General features: G+C 33.7%; 7 protein-coding genes across 10 annotated transcripts in view; 4 read left to right on the forward strand and 3 right to left on the reverse strand.

Moving 5' to 3' along the window:
* The window catches only part of LOC120777390, a 28,587-nt gene extending 27,493 nt beyond the window's left edge, over positions 1-1,094 (forward strand). The window contains exon 10 of the mRNA XM_040108683.1: positions 543-1,094. The gene's annotated coding sequence lies outside the window, so the exon portion shown is untranslated. The remainder of the gene's footprint in view (positions 1-542) is intronic.
* A 160-nt stretch (positions 1,095-1,254) lies between these two features.
* Positions 1,255-6,093, reverse strand: LOC120777389 (helicase POLQ-like). The gene is made up of 9 exons (XM_040108682.1): positions 4,962-6,093; positions 4,719-4,897; positions 4,382-4,655; positions 4,105-4,310; positions 3,891-4,036; positions 3,382-3,835; positions 2,423-3,307; positions 2,232-2,366; positions 1,255-1,512 (listed from the first exon to the last, which is right to left on the reverse strand). The coding sequence occupies exons 1-9, from the start codon at positions 6,025-6,027 to the stop codon at positions 1,444-1,446; spliced, it is 3,414 nt and encodes a 1,137-aa protein (XP_039964616.1). The 5' UTR covers positions 6,028-6,093; the 3' UTR covers positions 1,255-1,443.
* Positions 6,094-6,688: 595 nt separating this feature from the next.
* Positions 6,689-11,956, forward strand: LOC120776411. The gene is made up of 12 exons (XM_040107039.1): positions 6,689-6,790; positions 6,854-6,967; positions 7,044-7,261; positions 7,317-7,527; positions 7,648-7,764; positions 7,819-7,949; positions 8,031-8,413; positions 8,460-8,889; positions 8,971-9,391; positions 10,289-11,336; positions 11,446-11,695; positions 11,758-11,956. The coding sequence occupies exons 1-12, from the start codon at positions 6,689-6,691 to the stop codon at positions 11,954-11,956; spliced, it is 3,624 nt and encodes a 1,207-aa protein (XP_039962973.1).
* Positions 11,957-12,608: 652 nt separating this feature from the next.
* LOC120776413 (28S ribosomal protein S35, mitochondrial) lies at positions 12,609-13,881 on the reverse strand. The gene is made up of 2 exons (XM_040107041.1): positions 13,592-13,881; positions 12,609-13,527 (listed from the first exon to the last, which is right to left on the reverse strand). Exons 1-2 carry the CDS (start codon positions 13,716-13,718, stop codon positions 12,656-12,658), a joined length of 999 nt encoding a protein of 332 aa, XP_039962975.1. The 5' UTR covers positions 13,719-13,881; the 3' UTR covers positions 12,609-12,655.
* A 543-nt stretch (positions 13,882-14,424) lies between these two features.
* Positions 14,425-16,337, forward strand: LOC120776414 (pyridoxal kinase). Of its 4 annotated transcripts, none has more exons than XM_040107043.1 (6): positions 14,425-14,463; positions 14,875-14,976; positions 15,046-15,145; positions 15,208-15,354; positions 15,436-15,759; positions 15,852-16,337. In XM_040107043.1, exons 1-6 carry the CDS (start codon positions 14,440-14,442, stop codon positions 16,097-16,099), a joined length of 945 nt encoding a protein of 314 aa, XP_039962977.1. In that variant the 5' UTR covers positions 14,425-14,439; the 3' UTR covers positions 16,100-16,337. The 4 variants fall into 4 exon arrangements, with proteins under 4 accessions (XP_039962977.1, XP_039962978.1, XP_039962979.1 ...); XM_040107044.1 differs by lacking the exon at positions 14,425-14,463 and adding an exon at positions 14,470-14,606 and having other exon boundaries at positions 14,688-14,976; XM_040107045.1 differs by lacking the exon at positions 14,425-14,463 and adding an exon at positions 14,470-14,606 and having other exon boundaries at positions 14,847-14,976.
* Positions 16,338-17,109: 772 nt separating this feature from the next.
* Positions 17,110-21,621, reverse strand: LOC120776412 (kinesin-like protein KIF18A). Its single transcript, XM_040107040.1, has 6 exons — positions 21,241-21,621; positions 20,466-21,174; positions 20,037-20,390; positions 17,806-18,619; positions 17,615-17,743; positions 17,110-17,555 (listed from the first exon to the last, which is right to left on the reverse strand). The coding sequence occupies exons 1-6, from the start codon at positions 21,540-21,542 to the stop codon at positions 17,446-17,448; spliced, it is 2,418 nt and encodes an 805-aa protein (XP_039962974.1). The 5' UTR covers positions 21,543-21,621; the 3' UTR covers positions 17,110-17,445.
* On the forward strand, positions 18,937-19,913 carry LOC120776415 (ribosome-recycling factor, mitochondrial). The gene has a single exon (XM_040107047.1). The coding sequence runs from the start codon at positions 19,029-19,031 to the stop codon at positions 19,833-19,835; it is 807 nt and encodes a 268-aa protein (XP_039962981.1). The 5' UTR covers positions 18,937-19,028; the 3' UTR covers positions 19,836-19,913.
* Positions 21,622-21,717: the final 96 nt, after the last annotated feature.

The raw sequence follows: 21,717 nt of genomic DNA on the forward strand, positions 1-21,717 counted from the left end.
ACTAATTTGAAATCTGCATGATTTCGCATTTCATTCATATATCCATTAGGTGCTCTTCTCCACCATATATGAAGCAAGCCAGGCTCTCTATACTTATGTCAAATTGGCTCAAAGCAATGCAAAATTATTAAAATGCGACTTTTTTGTGTACGCAATATGCCGTTATTATCAATTGCTTGTTGGCACAAGCAATTTGACATAATTAACTTGCCTGTTGATTTAAAAAAAAAAATAAAAATTATTATCTATAACTTAAATATGTACCATTTCTTTCAATTTTACAAAAACAACTACTAAACATCTTTACTTTGCATTATGCAACTCTAAGCTTTCTTTACCTGTTTATGGCAAAAATAAGGCTTCAAATAATAATTATTTTGCGCTCATATTTTCGCTCATCTTCACTCATAACTGCAATATGCAGTATCGCTGCTTTTTCTCACTTCGCTCATAGCAAAAATATATTGAAATCAGTTTCCGTTTCGAAAAATACAAAAATATTTATGCAATAATGAGAATTTTGCTATTCATTCCACTTTAAGGTCTCTCTAGAAATGTATATAAGTGTATTTAATGACAGCCACACTAAACAGCACCACGCACACAAAACTCACAGCACACGCCCAACGACTTGATAACAAAAATCTTTGTATGAAAATGTTTACACGCTTCGTTTATACCTTGGAATGCAATAAAAAAAGACTTGTACTCCGCGAATAGCTGAATATCAACACTTTGGTGAGCAAAATTGAAGGCAGCGCATAACGGCAGTTCATTACCCGCAGGATATAATATGAAGCTGAAAACATGCGGTGTGGCTGATTGGAGCATCAAAAATATAAAATATACATACATACATATGTATGTGTGCGGTAATAGGTTTTAGTTGACTGTATGCGTAAACTAAGCTAAAAATTTTATAAATAATTAAATACTCAATTTTCGTGATAGCAAAGACAGAATTCTATAAAGTTTTGTCACATAAAATACATACAAACATAATTAAATGAATTCTCTTTTTATTTCTGTTTTTTTGTTTTTATTTTAATTATTGCGTACACACATTATTATACTAAACATATACAAAATGTCTGTTTTCCTAGTGTTTTCGTTTAGTTTGTGCCCCTAATTCGCTAAATATTTTACTTATGCTTTGTAAATTATTTTGTACTGAGTTGAATGCAATACAATTGTAAAAAAAAAGAATGGCGTAATATTTTATAGTGCGAGATAATGTAACTAAATTGTTTCAAAATGATAATTTTATGTTGACAATTTCGAAAATTACATTGTTATAGTAATAGTAATGATAGGGTATTTTCTAAATTTTGGGTAAATATGCATACTTTGTGTATTAAATATGAAACAAAGTGGAAGTGAAATTAAAATAAAGTAATATATTATAAGAGTAATGCCTGTCTCATTTGCTTACGTTTAGTGTTGCTATTGTAGACAGACTTTCAAAGCTTCAGCTTCCTCCTCCAGATAGTCCAATTTCTTCATTAATATAATCTACAAAATAAAAACATAAATAAAACAATGTAAGATCACGAGATATAGGCTTAAAAAACGAAAGTTCAATAAATGAGAAGCACCTCAAAGCAAAATAAGCCAAGAGTATTTTGGTGTTTTTAAGAAGTCAAAATAAGCAGACGAAATATACGGACAAATTATTTTTCACTTTTTGAAAAAGTCTTCCAGATATTTGTTGTTGTTGTTGTAGAGGCAGAAAACATACATAAAGTAATATCTAGGAATGGTGCCGAGTCAACAGACCAAAAACTTATAATGTATAAATTTTCACATAATAGTTTCGAGGTTATGTAAGAAAAGAGTACCACAAAGGTTTTACATATTTTTATTACCTAAAACTTTGCCATTTAACTGTTTTTCAGTGGACATGTAGTCTTTCTGGAAATCGCCACTCTCTCCCACTTCCGTAACACAGATCGTTCGTAAATTTGTGTTATATTCTCTTCTTTATCAATGAGTTTCTTCGTACTATTATAATTATTCTTTTTTTGTTTTAAAAAATATCGACGCTGTTTTACGAAAGTAAAAAAAATAGTATTTACATTTCCTACCTAGGGCTCGAAAACTACGTATATTTATACATTTCAACGATTTAACCATGTTTGCAAGTTAAGTCTGCCATACTTCGAGCAACACCTTGCATCCGAGTTGCTTCGTATCTTCCTATTAAAAAAAATCAGAAATGGAATTTTGCTTACCTTAGCTGCGGAGATAATTTCTTTGGCTATTTTCATTGGCATGTGCTCCACTGATCTTACTAAGTCAATAGGTTTGCATTTGGCTATATCTTCGACGGTCTTAAAACCCGCATTATAAAGTTGTTTCGCACGATTCTGAAAATAATAACAGATAAAATATAATTGCTTACTCAACGATTTCATTTGCTCACTATTTTAACGGCTGGCAAATCAAGCAACGGTTCCAGCTCCATTGTGCCACAACGATCTAATTTCACGAGGATACGTTCGAAAAGTGCTTTATAACACCAAAAGTCGTCCAATTGTTCACATAAACGCACTATTGCACTGGCGCCAGCGGCTGACTGATTAATTAGCGTTTGCAACATGCCACGTTCCACGTTATAACGGGACGCTACTACATGTATAGGTGTAAGATTTAAAATATCCACCAAAATCAACACCTTATAAAGGCGATTTAATTTCAGTTCTAACGGTCCTTGAACCGATAAGGTTTTTGCCATTTTAACAGCAATCGCTTCGGTGAAACCGAGTAGATGGCAGAGTGATTGTGTGGTTTCATCCAATAACATATATGCGCGATAAAGGATATTAGTGTCGGTTTGGAATAATTCATCACCTTTTGTATTTGAATTAAAACTCACAACGAGATACAACAAGTGCGCATAGTTAGTTAGTATTAATTGTTTTTGTGCTAATTTTAACTCGGCATGTATGGCATAGGTCCGTTGGTAGTCAATGCCGGCTTTAAAGGCCGCACGACCAATATTTGTCAGCTGGAACCGTGTAGATTTACTAATGAAAAGCCGACGATGCTCTTGTGATGTACGGTTGGCTGGATTTTTTATATCCTGTGTGGTAAGTATGTTCGATGTATTACGTTGCAAAGCTGCCGCCGGTGAGCATAATTCCAAAACTTTATGCTTGAACATTTCACGTATTAGTTGGAGCACCATTTGTTCGGTGGAAAGTTGTAGTTGAGACGCTTGTACAGCTAGCAAAGTGCTGCCTACTAGACGATACAAATCCGAACGACAGGCGGCAATTTCCAAACCGATCGCACTCAACACCAAGCTCTGTACGAATGTCGATATTTATATATGTAAGTAAATATTATTTTTTCTAATTAAAAAATAAAATTTGCACATACTTGCAATCCAATACAGTTTTCATAGTCCAAAGATGTGATGGCCTTATCCATTGGTGAAAATAACATTTCGCCAACACGTACATTGTCACGGCTAGTTGCGATTAGAAAACTTTCACCAGCTTCGCCCATGCCGGCGCGGCCAGCGCGTCCGACCATTTGTTTATAGCGACAGAGTGTCATAAACTCTGCTCCCACATAAGGTGCACGTATTATAACACGTTTTGCGGGCAGATTAACACCAGCCGCCAAAGTCGAGGTGCAACAGATGACACTTAAGACGCCAAAACGATAGGCAGTTTCTATGAATTTCCTTTCATCCATTATCAGACCGGAGTGATGATAGGCTATGCCATAAGGTATAGTCTTAGCTAAAACATCACCAAGCACGCCACACACCTTATCCAATGCATCCATAAGATCCTGCTTTTCACGTTTGCGGTGTTGCAAAAACTTTCTACATAAATTGAAATGTGTTAGAAATTATATTTATTTTTAAATAAATAAAATACTTTGGTAAAATACGGCTCAACAGCAAAGCAACATTTTCACAGTTTTTACGCGACGGACAGAATATAAGTACGCAATGTTCGGGTGCACATTCTGCCACCAATCCAGCCAAGTGATCTGGATCACAACGTGCCATAGATTCACTATACTAAATATTGAAAAATAATAGTGAAATTACAATCACATGTTCCCTATAAATATCTAATGCTAGCTTACTTTATAATCAACGCTTCGATTGTAAACAAATACTTCTTCCAACGTTTTGCCTGCTGAGTTTATCGCCAATATATCATTGCCACATTTTATATATTCTCTTAATTCCACAGGCCGAAAACTTCGTGTATATACATCTGCTTTTAAGAAGGTGGAAACCTCGGTTAAATTTCCAATTGTTGCACTCATTCCAACAATTTGTATATTAACTGTAGCGAATAAAACGATATATGTATATAAATACGCCTGCAATTATAAAACATATTGGAAAAGTACTTACCATCTATAAACATAATTTTGGTAAGCAGAGCCTCTAATGTGGCTCCTCGTCCTTTTTCCCCTATTAGATGCAATTCGTCGACCACTACCAAACCAATTTCATCAGCGCGCTGTGCCTCGATTAAACTGTCCATCAAAACGGCACCCTTTTCAATAGACGCTATAAATATACATTTACGTTTTTTCCGTTTCATTGGTGGACATTTTCCCTTGCCGGCGGTATACTCATCCACAATAAAGTTCATGGCTATAGCAAATGGGGACATTGCACTGACCTAAATCGAAATATTTAATTATTTTCATGTCAATAATATATAAATTACGTATTCGTGCTCAACCTTTTCTTGTACTATGGATACGTAGGGTAATATGAATAGCACATCCTTTTCGCGGCATAAGACCTCTCGTAGCATTAATATTTCAGCTACTAGTGTTTTACCACCACTTGTTGGCAAAGCGTATATTAGGTTTTTGCGCATATGAATGGCTGGTAAATTTAAGCATTCTTCTTGCCATTCTTTAATATGTAATTAGTTTATTATTCACATAATTCTGTAATATGGAAAACAAAAATTACTAACCATATAAGTTTTGTATACCCTTATGTGCGAATATCATTTGTTTCACTCTGTCCGGTAATCCAAAAAAATCTCCTTTACTAGGAAAATTATTTTCAAGTTTATCAGAGAATACTTGGGAGTCCCAGTCCAGGCGTGAAAGATTCGTCAGAACAGTCGCATTTGCGAAATCATTATTTACCATGTATTGGCTTGCAGGAATAATAGTATTTGTTGTTTCTTCAGTATTTATTTTGCGTTTAATTGGCGGTAGTGCATGTGGCACCTTGAATATTGCAACGTCATTTAAAAATCTTTGGGAGTTTTGTACACTTTCGGTATCAACCATCAAATCAGTGAAGACTTCATTTTCTTCATCTTTCGTCAAATCTTCAATTTTAATATTTGCAAAAAATGTATCATCTATCTTTAACTGTCTTTGACTTTCATCAATTTGTTCGCTATGCAAATTAATCGTATTAAATATGCTATCATCTACATGAAAGTTGTTACTATTATCTGTGTTTATTAACGTAGCATTTCTCACCGGTGGTTCATTTGTACCTGAATGCTCATTAGGGCTACCGAAAAGCTCAAGTGGAGTTTCATTAAGCAAATTTTCCACCGCAGAAACGGTTAAATTATCGGTGGTTGTATTGGAAAATAAGCGATTTGTTTCATTTTCAGGTTGCATACTTTCTTTACAATTGGACATGACGTTATCCAATACAGACTTTGACAAAAATGTGTCTTCTTTGAAGTCATTGTTTTGGAAACTACTATTCCTCTGCACTGCAAGTAGTGTTGATTCCCGATTTATATCCATTGTCAGCTGCGCGCAAAACAAGCTAGTATCATTTTCCAGGGTCTGTAAAACCGAATTGCTCTCGTTTTCAAGTACATTAGAAACGTCTTTATAATTTTTCGCAGAATTTAGTTTCGAAACTGTGAAGAAGCTGTCCTCCTCCTCATCTGACACAAAAAGATTTTCGGTTTGATGTACATTGTTTTTAAAATTTGTATTCAGACATTTTCGTTTAGTTGTTAATTCAGGAGAGCCCCATTTAACTTTTCGTGCGTTTTTGGACATTAATGTCAACAGTGTAAATTAAATATTGCTGGTAAATAGATTTTTTGTTATTAAAATACTAATAAATAACTGAAATCATAACACTTTTTTTAGGTAATTCTAGATTTGAATTTGCGCGTTTTTTTAATTGAATTAAATAAAAAACATATGGAATTTGACGTACGAAATATTTGACGGCCACCTACACAGCTAAAATTTACAGTGGTATCACGAAAAAATGTTCCCAGTAGTACAATAATTATTGTAAAGGATTTCTGGATAAATCGTCCACATTGTAACTCCCTCTTGAGTTCGATCACTGGATTATTAAAACAATTTCCAATTTAATGCCCATACACGTATCTTTATTTCTATGAATACCATAGCAATGGCAAATTATATACTTTTCTTCAACTATCTCATGATTTCAGTGGTGTGAACGGTAGCAACGTTAATCTGTGTTACCAAATCAATAAATATTTCAAAACATGCAAGTGCTTCCCATATTTGGTAAAATAATAATTTTATTTGTCATTTCCTTTGCCTCTAAGTTTCCTATTTCAACTGTTAAAATAAAATTCAGCTGAATAATAAATAAATAAAAATATAGCAACAGCTGAAAAATATTTAAAATATCCAGCAATTATTTTGATTTATTTCTAAATAATTAAACAAAACAGAAATGACATCGAGAGACGGAATTTTCTCAGAAATGCCGCCCAGTTTTGCGGACTTAACGGAAGCAGTGGAGAAAATCGAAATGTTAATTGCAAGGAAAAAATTGGTATTCTTGACCTTGAAAACAATCATTTCTTTTAATAGATGCCAAAATTGCTTATTTTTCTAGAAATCTAAGTTATTTTATGATATGCTATTGGGATTTCGTATGTTGGAGGAGGCACTGCAATATAAGCAGTCGGAAGCTTATGAGCTGGTTATAAGATGGACTAAACTATTTTTGGTAAAAAAATATACAGAGAAAATTCATATTTTTATTTAGAAGAAGACATACATATGTCACAATTTTATACTTTTAGAAAATTCAGTCCAACCTTACAAATCAACATGATGGAATTCGCAGACAATTTGAAAAAGTAGTGCCTCCAGCAATCACATATATTATTGGTTGTTTGCAGTACAAAACAAAGGCTATAATCTCTTATCACTACCAATTATTGGAAATGATACATGAGTTATTACTTAACCTACGACCGGGAGTTCTCGAAAACTTGGCTACATTCGAAACGGGTGTTATGTATGTATATGTTTGTGGCTACCCGAAGTTAATAATTCGTTTATGCGATTTACAGAGCTTGCGTTTGGTTTCCTATTGGATTTGTTGGCGATTTTAACACACAATTGTTGGCATTGCGTTTATTGGCAATGTTATTAAAATGTGTAGATCCAAAGCGACTGCAAAATGAACTCAATAGTATTCGTTGCGCAGACAAATCAGTTTTAAAAAATAAATTAACTGCTGCTATAGCTGTTGCCAATTTGCATACTGCGAAATTTGAAAACGTAATATGAAATGTTTATTTAATAATGTATTCATGATTTTTAGGTATTCGCGTTTAGTAATTTGAAAACAATAAGATAATTCCAATAATTTTTTATTAAATACAAATTAAATATTTTTAGACGGCTAGGGATCTTTTGAACACTTATAACATGCATTTGGCAAAAAATATTCTAGTTTATTCGTTTCGTTGCAAATCATTCAAGTTCGGAGAAAATATACATTTTTTCAAGCCATTGGTAAGTTACTTATATCAGCAGCATAATTACATTTCAATAATTAATTTTTCGTAGAATGTAGAAAATTTTTGGATAGACTTTAATTACTGTCCACGCACCCTCTCGTTTAATGGGCGTTGTCAAACAAATACCAAAGCAATATATACAAACTGTTCTGCGAGTCTAAAAATAACTAAGTTGTCGCTGTATGTTCATGCTTTAACCGATTTATAAATTAAACATTTTATTTATTTACGTTTAATCTTTGTTCCATATACAATAATCAGCAATAACTTAACACTCACCGTGCATTTTCAAGCGCCAGTACAAATTTTTAAGGAAACTAGTGATTTACCCGATGTAAGTCAAATTACAACAGCTAAAATCATTATACCAAGAGATGAAGCTATGCGTTTATTGGAAAATGAATTTATTTTGAAATACTTTAATGAATCCCCTCTGCCCAACAAAATTTCATCATTTGCTAAACCAATTAATATATCCACACCACTTTCAAGTTCTCAACATACCGAAAAGACGGTTGGCAGCAAAACAAACAAAGGCAGGAATGATTATCGGAGCTTAGAGAACAAGGAAAATATTTCACCTGAAGAAGGAATTACAGGTAGAAATGAACAAATATCAGTTAATAACAGTAAATCCGGATTAAGTAAGAAAAATGGAACAAATATTTCAATATTTTCTTAATCTTTTAGACACTGGAAGCGAAACGTCAAACAAGAAAAAAACTTCAAAACAGTTTCAAAAAAGCTATGAGATTTTAATTGGAATACCTAAAAGTAATAACGAGAAAACTAATGAAAAACGCATAGTCAGCAATACAAAGGATAAAACAGCAAAATCCACGGAAAATCTAAACTTTCAGTTGCCACATTTACTAAACTTGCAAAAAGAATTTGAACATGACCTGTCAAAAAACACACGTAGTCGTAGTACTCATAGAAAAATAGTTAACTATTCAACATCCACTTCAGAATCACTAACTTCTTCACAAATATCTACAAACCCTTTAAATGAAAATGCCAAACCATCGCGAAAACGTTTCTTTAAAACTCAGATTTACAATTCCGACGCTGATTATGTTCCCAACAAAACTAAACGAGTTTCACGCCCACGAAATGCCAGGTTTGTATTAAGCATGGACATTATTTGATTTACTGTTTCGTTTTTTTTTTTTGTTTTTCTAATTAATTACTCTTATTGCAGAAATGCAAGGCAAAAAAGTTCTAATACTTCTATAAATAAGATGAAAAAAATTAATGAAGTTAAGCCCATGTTATACTCGAACCAAGAACTTACAAAAATTGTTGCAAACACATGTACCAGTCACTTCGCTGAAGAAGTTAGTACTAATTTAAACGAACATTTACCAAATTCGACAACAGTAGAACAGTTATCCAATTACGAATTAAATACGAATGTTTATGAAGATCTCACCGTAAGCGATGCCGAGCCAGGACAATCATATCGTAACTTTAGAATTCGGCGTAATCCGTTTGACGATGAGAATACTAACAATGAAGTAAAACGACCAAGAACCAAACCAAGAAATTCATTGCCGCGTACTATTAAAACAAAGGGTCAACTCGTTGTTAGGTCCATCAAACCCGGTGCAGAGAAAACGTTGGTATGTATAAAAACTCAACGAAAATAAGACAAGTTCTATATACATTTGCAAAAACATACAAATTTGTTTAAAATAATCTATATTACTTTTTGTGTATTTGAATAAACTTAAAAGAGTTACGTTTCCTTATTTCTGGATGTCTCAGTAACATATTTTCACCCCGAAATATGTAAGAAGGCCAAATTCGCAGCATATTGCAGAACTCCTTTTTCTAAGCTTCGAAATCTCTTTATATTTAACTTTTTTGTTTAATTCTTAACGCTGAGAACTGTTCAAATTTAACTTGGTTTGATTATATCCAGATCCTGGTATATTAAGTTTGTCACGAAGTTAGTAAAATCCTAAAGGAAACGTCGGAGATCCTATAAAATATATATAAAAATTATCAGCATGATATTTTTAGTCCCTTAGTTTATGAAATATCGATCTGAAATTTTGTACGCGTCCTTTTCTCCCAAAAAAGCTTCTCATCTACCCATAAGGGAACCCCAGTAGCATATAGCTGCCATACGAACTGAGCGATCGAAATCTAGTTTTTGTTCAATAACACTACTCAACAAATCTGTGGGAAAAATTTACGACCGATGTGCAAGAATTTGAGTTCAAAAATTTTTCAGTGCGTACAGCTATTTTTGCCACTTTTTTTGTTGTTGTAGCGACAGAAAACATTCGTGAAGTATTTTCAAGGCATGGTGCTGAGTTGACAGTCCTTGGCCGATTAAAAATCCGAGTCCGTTCCGGTTACTTAAACCCGACTATTTTTTTATCACAGTAGCAAAATGACTATAAACTAGTGTAAATATTAATTTAATTGCAGTATGGTGATTTGTTTCTGTGTGTATACATATATAAAATTCATAAATTTAGGCTTGTGTATAATGTGTATTCTTTCATAAGGATCCATTTGATGCAGCGAAAAATTTGAAGATAACCCAATCAAAAGTTCAACAACCGGAAGAAGCAGAATTCACCAATAAAAATCTAACTGTTTATTCAACGGATATAGATGTGTGCTCGACAACAAAGCAAAGTTTAAACGATGCTGTCGGTTGTAAAAGAAAATTATATGACACAGAGACACTCAACGTAGAAAAGGCTCTGCCAATAGGAAATACTGTAAGAAATGAGTATGAAATATCCAAAGCAGTCGTGCAAACGCTCGAAAAAGCTTCCACTAATGATGCAGTAAAAGAGATTGAAATCTGCAACAATTTGCCTGTGCCAGCAATTGATGCCGAATTGAACGTAGAAGAGCAGGTTGATGACATTCAGGACTGCCGTCAGGATGTGAGCCAAATTGGCATTAATAACGTATGCGACTATGACGAGTTTAGTGATTTTCCGACTTTTTCCACTCTATTGGATATCTCTGATATGTGTCTATCGCCTGAACGTCAATCGAATAATGATTTAACACAAAAAGCTACACAACAGGCTGGCACTAACTTGGCACTGTCTACTAAATCAAAATCACCAGTTCTAATGGATTATGCAAATAAATTGGAGTCGAAAAAAAGTATCATATATTGTTCGCGATCTGAAAACGATAGTGACAGTGAGCAATCCACAATTTCAAATAACAATAGAGAATTATCAGTGACACAAACCTTGGAACTGCCTTTACAACGTCAGCAGCATGTGTTCTTAACACCACAATTACCGTTGCAAAATTTTCGAAAAACCACCAGCCTTACCAAATGCCAAGTCACCAACACCGGAACGTCGGTAATCACACAGCAAGATAGTTTTATACATAAGCGAAAATTTGTAGTAAATTTAGCAGCTTCAACGAATGCTCCGCTAAATCTCTCAAAAACCAGCTCGAGGATTACTGCAACAACAACAACCAAAGCCGTGGTAGAAGAAAATAGCCAAGTTAACGTGAATAGTCCCATACAAAGAAACGGAAGTTTTACCGCACCAACACCGAAAGCACTTTTACAAGGTATTTTATAATAGAATATCTTTCTAGACTATCTTATAAAATTGTATATTTTCGTTTAGAAAATTCACTAAGATAAGGGTTATACTCCAATGTCATCTTTATATTACAGAGTCTGCGGATATGATTGCCTCTTATAATAAAAATTTAAATATACACTTAGACCAGATTGAGACAAGTATCGGTTCGAATTCAGCGAATGCATATATTGAAAAAATTTGCGATATTGGCGAAAGTATGATAAATGAAATAGAACGCGAGCGAAAATCACTGTGGGAACTGGAAGTCAACGCTGAACGACTCTCTCGTCAACTCGGTTGGCAATATGAAGCTTATCAGCGAAAACACCAGCAATTTCAATGGTAAAATTTTTATAAATGAAATTTTTTATGAAAATAATTTTTCTAATAACAATTTTTTACAGTTTTAAACAAAATATTGACGATCTTTTACGTATATTAAGTAATATAAATTTATCGGAAGAAATTGAAAATGATGCTAAGCATAAAATTGAGAAACTCCTCCAAACTTCTAACTATATAACAGGCCAAGAATGGCGAAATTTCGTAAATGAAAGCACAGAAAATTTGCTTAAAGATATTTCCTCATTATCCAATTTATAGAATTCATGATGTTTATTTTTATTATTTGAAGAATTAATAATCAATAAAAAATTTGAAGAAGTTTAATTTTCCTATTCGTTAGCAATTAATTTGAACATAAACACAAAACGGCAAATCCAGCTGCACCGAAACTACAATATTTTGAATTTTGTCTTGATTTTCATCGTCCAGTTTGTATTGCAACTCTATGCTAAAGTGGTCCGATCTGGACAATTTCTTCGGAGATTGTACCGTTGCCTTGAATATTAATCCACTTCAAATTTCGTGAAGATATTTCGACAAATCCAAAAGTCTTCCATGCAAGGATTTGATTCCGATCGTTCATTTTGTAAGGCAGCTATATCCTTTATTGGTCCAATATCAGCGGATCCAACAAATGAGTAGCTTATAGGGAAGAAAAAGAGGGGTGCAAAATTTCACTTCGTCAACTCAAAAACTGAGGGACTAGGTCACGAATATACACACACAGAAAGAAAGACAAACGCTCATGGCTAAAACTCAGCTCGTCACGCTGATCATTTATATATTATGTACATATTCTTTATACGCTCCCTTTTAGGTGTTACAAACATTTTGACAAACTTTATATATCCTGTTTAGGGTTTACAAATAAATAATTTTATTCTAAAACCAGTAAACGCTATTTTATGAATTTTTTGCAACATTTCATATAATTTTATTAATACGAAATTTTAACAATTATTCGTTTCTTACACTTAGCAACTTTAATACCTCTTCTTTATATCTTCCCAAATTGTATTCATTTTCACCTTCATTTATAAGCAGCTCTACGGTTTGTGCAAAATCTTGACTGACTTTCAATTTCGCTGCGTCAGTAGGTATACCCCAATTTATTATTGCCTCTGCCGTTTGTTTTGACTTATTTCGTTCAAAACTATAATATTCCATATCGGCTTCCGATTTGTTATTTTCCCATGGTTCAGTAACAAATGATTCGTGATAGCAAGCAGTTAACAAATACATTGCATAATCATAGTTTTGTTTCCTCAAAGGACATCTATCCGCCACAATTGTTAGTATACCGGTGTTCGGGTTGTAACGATCACCAACTAAACGTAAAAATTTATCCTTTGCATGTGCATCAAATTTCAAATCTGACAACTTAATATTCAGTGTTACACGTCGAGCATCTGGATTGCGTATGGTGGGTAGAGCATGACAGTAATCTGTACTTTTAACTTTGATAGGAAAATGTTTTTCCCATTTTTCCGCGGACTCTAAACCTTTAGGCCATGGTGTACAAAATTTTTTCAAAGCTTCACATTGTTGACGAATGGCCGGTGGTGTTAAATGTAGAAAATTTGGAATTTTCATAAGCTCTGCATTGGCGAATTTAGATGGAGGTGCTGCACCCTTTTCTGTGTAACCTTGACGCAAAGGCAACGGCACACTACTTGGTTGAAATGTACGTGGACCCGGCCACACAGCAGTCCAATCCTGATCCGTTGCCATTTTGAGATGACGAGGCGGCAGTGCTGCTTCTTTTTTGAATACACGACGTTTCTGTTGATCTGTTTGCTTAGCAGCACGCAAGTTGAGTACACGAAATTCTTAAGTGAAAAAAGAGTAATTTTTATTTATATTTTACTTTTCAAAATTCTTAACGATTCTAACCTTCGTCGTTAAATTCATGCTTGGTACCAGCTGCTGGTTCCTCTTGTGTCCGACTGTATAGCCGTTTACCTGCAGCTGTGCTGGAATTACGTAAATTCCTCTCAAGCAGACGTGTCAAAGATGCCATTTTCTCTTACAATCGACCGTTCGTAAAAATCGTTAAACTATTTCACTTACAAGTTATGCAGTCATTAATTTTTTCAGTTAAATTTGCTAAAAATTAATGCCGTAATAAAAGTAATGGTACTCAAAAGAAAAACATGTCAAAAGAATACCAGTGTTGTCATTTTAACGATTAGAATAGTGTTGCTTACACCTTATTGGATATTAACGCTAATGGCCCAACCACATTCAACTTTCGGCGGTCTGCCTGAAAATTTATATTTTAACAACAAAGCGAAGAAAACAAAGCCATAAAAATGTCAACAAAGCGTAAAAAGATAAGAGTTGCCCACAATTTGCTTTGCTTTCCTGCGTTCCCTTTCGATGTGAACGTACTCATACAAAAGCATACATCGAACTTTGCTGTCAAACCAAATGTCTGAAGCAAAGCGAAGCGAAAGTTCTATGTGAATTACCCATAGGATCCAGTATATGGGTTTCTGAACTAACTAATATATATACTCATATATAACTATCATATAATAAATACGAACAGAAAAACAAATATTTTTGAGCAGTGAGTAATTTATCAATTATAAGTCGTTTGTTTTACAAATTGGAGAAAATACCGCCGATAACCCTATAATTTTTTGCGCAATAAAAGTGAAGAGTATACTTCATCAGCTGTTTTCTCTTATCAATGTTTTATTGTGTTTTAAAAAAATACATGTTCATATGCAAATAATATGAATTTTTTCACGATCACTAAGGTTTGTTACGAGTAATTTTTAGCTTAGGAAAAGATAAAGGTATACAAATCCCAAGAACACTACAACCAACTGAACACTAAAGAGTAGTATGGGATGGAGATAATTTGTTATTATTAAATTGATAAGATACAACAAGTGATATAGTAAGTGTAATTATCAGATTTTACAGCACGGTACTCATATAAATAAAATTCTATATATGTATACTTTCTTATTCTCAAAAGTCGTTGATTGCATTTTACTCATAAGCTCATATGTACATATATCGGACTGTCCATTCGCAAAAGTTGTTAGTTGCTGTTTTCACTCGCATCAAGCGCATACATATTACGGTTTCTGTTACCATAAAAAAAGCAGTTAAAAATATCTTGACTTAATTTTAGCATTTCTGCATATATTTATTCATACAAGATCAAAATGAGTAAACCAGACTTGGACAGACGTGTTCTCTCTATACAAAGTCACGTGGTACACGGTTATGTCGGGAATAAGAGTGCAGCATTCCCATTACAGGTAAAATATATGACCAATATACAGTATATAGTATTTATAATTGCTGAGTAAACATTTATAAACTTATAGGTATTGGGGTTTGAAGTTGACGCTATAAATTCTGTGCAGTTATCTAATCACACTGGTTACAAAGCCATTAAAGGGCAAATATTGCAAGAAAAGGAACTTGGTACGCAATAATTATCCCTTAAAAAGTTCAAAGTGAAATTTATACTTATGTTTTTTTTTTAGTTGAACTCTTTGAAGGATTAGAGGCCAATAACTTGCTACAATTTTACTCTCATTTACTAACGGGTTATACGGGTAATGGGTCATTTTTAAAACGAATTTCTTATATTGTAAAAAAGCTTAGGGAAATCAACCCCCGTTTGATATATGGTAAGCTATATCTAAATATCAGCAAAATGTCTTATTGAAAGCATGTTTAAATGAATTTAACATTTATATTACTAAATGTAGTTTGTGATCCTGTCATGGGCGATAACGGCAAAATGTATGTACCTGAAGATTTACTGCCAATTTATCGCGATGAAATTATACCTCTTGCCGATATAATAACTCCAAACCAATATGAAGTAGAATTGCTAACGGAAAAAAAGATTACTAACGAAGATGATGTTTGGTCGGCGGTTCAATGGTTTCATGACCGTGGTATCGAAACAGTGGTGATTTCTAGCAGTGAGCTAGGAAGAGAAAACGAGTTACGTGCTTTTCTAAGCAAGAAAAACGGCAGCCGCTATATAATAAATATTCCACGTCAAGGAAACGGTATATCATTTACAGGTAATTACGGTTAAAAATGTTAAAATATTGTAAATGATGTAAAAAATATAACTGAAAATTGCAAATATTATTAATTCTTGCTACAATTTTAGGCACTGGTGACCTCTTTGCTTCGCTTTTCCTGGCACACAGTCACTCCACGAATGATTTGGGTGTCGCTTTTGAAAAAACGATAGCCTCATTGCAAGCTGTAATAAAACGCACACTTGAATCCATGCCCGAAGAAGTTTTGTCCGGCAAACGTAAAGTAACTGCACAAGAGTGTGAACTTAAATTGATACAAAGTAAAGGTGTTATTGAAAGCCCACTGGTAGTGCTAAAGGCACAACAAATTAAATAACCGTAGAGCCGTTTTTATGTTACCGGTTTAATGAGACAGAGAACAAAAGCATTCAATCACTATGGTGTTTAACTGGCATTTTGAGTCTACACATTCGATTTAAAAACGTTTACAATGTTTATATATGATAATTATATGTACGTATGCATGCTTGTTATTTGGTTGTACTTCGCATTGTTATATTATAATATTTAGAGGACAATAATAAATGTAAAATATTGTATGCAGAAAAAGAGAATTCCATTGAAAATCATTCAACCCAAATGTTCACGTAAAACGTTTATGTTGTCACTCTAATGTACACAACCAATTGCAATGACAATAAGTTTGTATATAAAAGCTTAACGTTGTGTAAATAGATGAGACTATTTTTAGAAGTGAACGAGTGACTAAGATGTTCCATTTAATTTCATTAATATTTTACTTGTGTGCTTTGCTTACGACCGCCTTGACTCAAGTCGTTGATGTTGAAAATGTGTCGCCAGCTGAAGCATCCATTTTGCCGTATTCGCTTAAAGCACCTATTGGGAATGATAATGGTGGCCGATATAAACTCATGGCGGTTAATCCTTCAAACAGCAATCAAGGAGTTGAAAACGAGCTTATTGAACAGCACAACATCAATAGTCCACAAATCCGTCGGAATGAAGATACTTGGGACCGTATATCAGTTAATTATAAAAATCAATTAGCTGAAGCAAAATCGCCTATAAATGAATTCGGTTACTTTAACCCGTATGTCGTTGCACCGCATACGTTGCATTCTGATATGAACCATTTCGGTGTTGGCACTGTTGCGGCGTCTCTACCAGTTTCACTGCTGTTGGCCCTTAATTTTGGTATGCTTTTATATTTTATCGTTAATACTGTGTCGGTGTTGGCGGCCAATGCGTTGGGTACGACTTTTCGACCACCTTACAATATGCACGAATACCACAGACGAGATGAATATAGCAATAAATATAATTAACGCGAGTATCACACACGAGATGAATATAGCAATATACATGTATAATTAAAGCTAAATTTATTTGCAACTGGAGTATAGCACAGAAATATATGTATGTACATGTAAATGTCGTATTTTCACAAATACAATTTTATCTTCGACTTGTGTTTTTAGTTGGAAATATTTCACACCAATAAGCTGCTTGTTTTGTGTTGAAGTAGTTGTTCCAACATTACAGTTAAAAATCTTAGATTTAAATATATTGATATAAATACAATGTATCTGAATGATATATGTCTATATGTATGTAAGTATGTATAAGTATATGATTACTTGCAATATAGAGGATGTAAACTATAATACATAGATTTGGAGTGAAAGTCAAGTGTAAACTAAACTATTTCTTAACTCTAAAAGAGGCAGCGCGATTTATTCGAACGATAGGATCATTGCTATTAGCTGTGCGCACTGCTTGTCGTTTCACAATATTCGCTGTTGTCGCAAGCGCTGGAAAATATATAAAATTTAGTTAAGATTCCACTACAGTATGTTATTTTAATACTTACATTTAACCATAATACTACGCGGACTTTTACGTACGCAACCAGGACTGAATTTTTTATTTTCCTTTTGTACGCCAGCCGCTACAGTCTTTAAAAGCCCATGATGATTAAATGTCTTTGATTTCAACAATACTGCAATAAAAAATTGTTAAGTCAAGTTATTTTAAATAAAATTTATTGCAATAAATAACCACCATTCTTCATTCGATCCTTGTTGTTCGTTGGCACTTTAGCTATTTGCTCCGATAATATATTACTAACAAAATTCTTTTTTCTCATTAAGCTGTTGGTTTCCTTGCTTTCTGCTACTGACTTTTTCGCACTCACATCCGTACTCGTACTGTACTCATCATCTGTGACGCACGACAACACATGTGTTTCATCCATAATCGTATGTTTGATTGTAGGTTTTTTGAAATTACTAATGCAGTCATCAGAATCCGTGTCCTCCATAATATCTAAGTCAAAGTCATTCGTCAACTCTGTTCGTTGCAAACGAGGTCTTTTTACAGTGCTTGTGGATGTGGGCCCATCAGTGTTAGCAATTTTATGTAACCGTTTTCCATTTGTTATCTTTAGTGTTGGACCTTCCAAATCTTCATCGCTGTCCTTTTTGTAATCCTCTTGACCAAAATATGCATGTGTTTTTATAAAATGTTGTAATTGTTCGTATTTATCTTGCATATTTGTACTGAGATCATCATACGACTTATGTAGTAATTCGCATGCCATACCAAAAGCTTTGCGCAGTTTATCTGAATTCCGCAAAAATTCAGCATTTATGCCGGATATGTGGTTGATGTTAATATCTTGTTTTGAATGACGCACTTCCAAGTCTTTCCCTTTTTCATATTTTTTCAAAATTTCAACATATTTAGATTCTTTTATTTCCTTCTTCAGTTTTTCTAGATCCTTATTTGCATCATGTAACTTTCGACGCCAGCGCATGGATTCCTCTTCAAGCCTGGCAATTTCTTTATTGTAACCAGAGGTGGAAGCAGTAAGCATCTTTAGGAATAATACAAGATAATGAAAAAATAATTATTGTTATCATTTAAAAATATGTAAGTGTGATGATTTTGTTATTTATGTACATAAATAACTACTTTTGTAAAAAAAAAAGAATTTTTATAATCCGTACGGAAGAATACATACATACATATACTTATGTACGCAAAAAATTTATTGTTTAAATAAAGACAATTACGGAGTTCTTCATTTTTCTTTAGATGTCCAACTGTAAATATGTATATACCTTTGAGACATAAGAGATAAAAAAGAGAAAATTGCCAAAAACGTTGCTAACAGCTGATCAGCCCATCTGTTGAAACGTCAAAATTCATAATCGCTGGATAAAGCAATAAAAGTATCAGTTCGAAATATTTTTATCTATAAAATCAAGCGAATTATTTTAAAGATGTACACAAGAAGAGTTTTCTCGATTTTACGGAATTTGTCAACGCGTGATTTGCATTTGGGAAATTTACATTTTTCTCCAATTTTCCCAGGCACAAGCAATGCTTTTAAGGCCTTGCCCTTGGCTAGGGTACCACAAGCACAGTCAACCTTTATAAATACCTTACAGATACGAGGTTATGCAAAAAGCAAAGATAAGAAAAAGGAGAAAGGTAAAAAAGCGGGGAAAGTTGAAATCAATGAAGCACAGCTTCGCGAAGTTATAAATTTTGATGCCGTAAACGATCATATGCAGAAAGCAGTGCAACAGATGCGAGACGATTTTGTTAAACATTTGTCACTGCGTTCAACATCAGGCGCTATAGAAAGTCTGCGTGTGCATATCGACGGTGCTGAACATGAGTTACAAGAACTTGCACAAATTTCAAGAAAAAATCCCAAAACTATTGTTGTTAATATGATTGCTTTCCCTCAAACTATACCTGATGTTTTAAAAGCAATTGCAAATAGTGGCATGAATCTTAATCCACAACAGGATGGAACTACTATATTTATTCCTATACCGAAAGTCACAAAGGAACATCGTGAAAACCTATCGAAAAATGCAAAAACTCTTTTCATCAAGTATCGTGATTTAATTCGAGACATACAAAATAACACTATAAAAAAATTAAAGAAACAAAGTGATATATCTAAAGATGATATTTTCGCTATTCAAACACAAGTAACCGCTATAGCTGACAAATACATAGCAGAAGCTGATAAATTACTTGCAACGAAACAAAAAGAGCTAATTGGCGAATCATAGTAGGTAAATTATTAAGCTTAGAGCGTTAAGACTGAATTGTTTCGGTAATAAAAAATAACTAAAGTTGCCACATAAAAATTTGGTTTTCTGTGTTTCAATTTAACATTATAAATATTAATGATTTTTCACTAGAATTACTATAAATTCGGCTCACTAATGTTTTCGTATCGAATTGAAACTTATTATTTTAAACGCACTTACCTCCTCTGATTTAATGGAATTCCGCTCAAGCAGCGTATTGTAAGCTATATTTTCCTTCTTCAATTTCTCACGAAAGTTCATACTCTTGATTTTGCTTTGATTGACAATAACATATTCCTGTGTTTTAATAAAAGTTGAATACACTTCATCGATCTTGCTATACCAGGCTTTCAATTCACTTTCATAAGATCGGGTGACTTCTGAAGATTTTTCAAGCTGAGTCACTTTAGCTTTAAGACGTTCGTTTTCAGCCATAAGTTCTGTAACTTTCTTTATATAGAAATCTTTAGGCATATTGGATTTGAGCACATTTTGCTTAAGTGTTGTTCGAATCTTCTTCGCTCGACTCGCATACTAAAATACATATATTAAAAACATTTCATCATTAATTAATAAAAAATATTATATTTGTATACAAAGAGTACGTACTTTTAACGTGTTATAGGTGTCCTCGTATGTCAACGAACTCATTGAAACATTAGCTACCATTAATGTCTGGCAATTACCTCCAAGGGAGTCCTTCAGTATACGTGTTAAGTTTGAATCGCGGTAAGGAATATGTTTCATTCCATCGGCCAATTTGTTGATGCAATTTCCCAATGCTAGTAAACTTTTATTTATGCTAGCACCTTCCTTAAAACGGACTCCTATTCCTTTTGTACTGGCGGCTCGTTCACTGCCAGCCAAATCAATCATAGATAATTTCACTGTGCGTTTTGTACCCGTTTTGCGATCTGTCATTCGAATATGAACTTGGAAAATAGCATGAGAACGTGAACTCTCTGCATTGGCATCGGTTGGGTGTTGTGTGCGATTTGAGTTTCCTTGCGCCAGTAGTTGTAAAAGTTCATCGGCACTATAAATTGGTTTTAAAACGAGCCCACTAACAACTACACCATTCGAGTCCTCTCGCAGCTTTAATGGTCCAGTTTTTGTCAAAAGGTTCATTACTAATTCGTTATAGACTTCTAAATAGCTTACGCCTACATCAAATTTATGAGTAGTGCTTTGAACTTGTATTTTTTCAAATAGTTCACGCATAGTAAGAAAAGTTAGACCAGGACATGTTTCACTGCCAAGCATTGTAAATGTCTTCCCTGCTCCAGTGGCACCATAAACAAACACGGAACAATTGTATCTAATAATGCAATAAATATAAATACATACATGTTTCAAAATGTAATGTACAGTTGTCGCAGCTTACCCGTTCAACACTGAAGCAACCAAAGGTGATGTGCATTCTTCAAAAATTTGCTGATTTGTGGCTTCTGGATCGTATACTCTATCAAAATCCATACTGATTTTTTTATTGACACGTTTTGTAATATCCCGATAGTTCTGTTTTGTCCCTTGAAAAAAGAACTCATCATCCTCTTCATCGGGATCAAAGAGCAGAGTGTTGTTGTCCAAAACCTTGACAATTTGGCGCTGGTTCTGTTCCAACTCCCTTCGATTGTAGGGCCGCACTCTTACCACAACTTTAATGTTTGTTTGTTCTGTTGACATTTCGTATTTTTTGTAATCTAGGTTTTGTAAATATTTTTAAAATCAAGTTAAAACTAAATTGTCGTACAGCGTCTTGTTTATGATGGATAAAATTGTTTTTGCTGCCAGTTTGAATATTCAACTGTTTGAAATCATCTTTAGGTTGGTAGCATTGCTTATCCAATTGACAACAATG

The sequence above is a fragment of the Bactrocera tryoni genome, chromosome 5, assembly GCF_016617805.1.
Source record: "Bactrocera tryoni isolate S06 chromosome 5, CSIRO_BtryS06_freeze2, whole genome shotgun sequence".
Lineage (NCBI taxonomy): Eukaryota > Metazoa > Arthropoda > Insecta > Diptera > Tephritidae > Bactrocera > Bactrocera tryoni.

Bases quoted from the DNA above. Each gene is read 5' to 3' on its own strand.
- LOC120776414 (XM_040107043.1), top strand. From the start codon at position 14,440: ATGAATTTTTTCACGATCACTAAG. The intron at 15,355-15,435 runs GTAAGCTATATC...TACTAAATGTAG, and splicing joins CAACCCCCGTTTGATATATG to TTTGTGATCCTGTCATGGGC. The intron at 15,760-15,851 runs GTAATTACGGTT...CTACAATTTTAG, and splicing joins AAACGGTATATCATTTACAG to GCACTGGTGACCTCTTTGCT.
- LOC120776411 (XM_040107039.1), top strand. From the start codon at position 6,689: ATGACATCGAGAGACGGAATTTTCTCAGAAATGCCGCCCAGTTTTGCG. The intron at 6,968-7,043 runs GTAAAAAAATAT...TTATACTTTTAG, and splicing joins GATGGACTAAACTATTTTTG to AAAATTCAGTCCAACCTTAC. The intron at 11,696-11,757 runs GTAAAATTTTTA...AATTTTTTACAG, and splicing joins AAACACCAGCAATTTCAATG to TTTTAAACAAAATATTGACG.
- LOC120776413 (XM_040107041.1), bottom strand. From the start codon at position 13,718: ATGGCATCTTTGACACGTCTGCTTGAGAGGAATTTACGTAATTCCAGC. The intron at 13,528-13,591 runs GTTAGAATCGTT...TTTTCACTTAAG, and splicing joins GCATGAATTTAACGACGAAG to AATTTCGTGTACTCAACTTG.
- LOC120776415 (XM_040107047.1), top strand. From the start codon at position 19,029: ATGTACACAAGAAGAGTTTTCTCGATTTTACGGAATTTGTCAACGCGT.
- LOC120777389 (XM_040108682.1), bottom strand. From the start codon at position 6,027: ATGTCCAAAAACGCACGAAAAGTTAAATGGGGCTCTCCTGAATTAACA. The intron at 2,367-2,422 runs GTGAGCAAATGA...TATTATTTTCAG, and splicing joins ATTTGCCAGCCGTTAAAATA to AATCGTGCGAAACAACTTTA. The intron at 1,513-2,231 runs GTAAGCAAAATT...TTTATTTTGTAG, and splicing joins AAATTATCTCCGCAGCTAAG to ATTATATTAATGAAGAAATT.
- LOC120776412 (XM_040107040.1), bottom strand. From the start codon at position 21,542: ATGTCAACAGAACAAACAAACATTAAAGTTGTGGTAAGAGTGCGGCCC. The intron at 21,175-21,240 runs GTAAGCTGCGAC...TTGCATTATTAG, and splicing joins GTTGCTTCAGTGTTGAACGG to ATACAATTGTTCCGTGTTTG. The intron at 20,391-20,465 runs GTACGTACTCTT...TATGTATTTTAG, and splicing joins ACACCTATAACACGTTAAAA to TATGCGAGTCGAGCGAAGAA.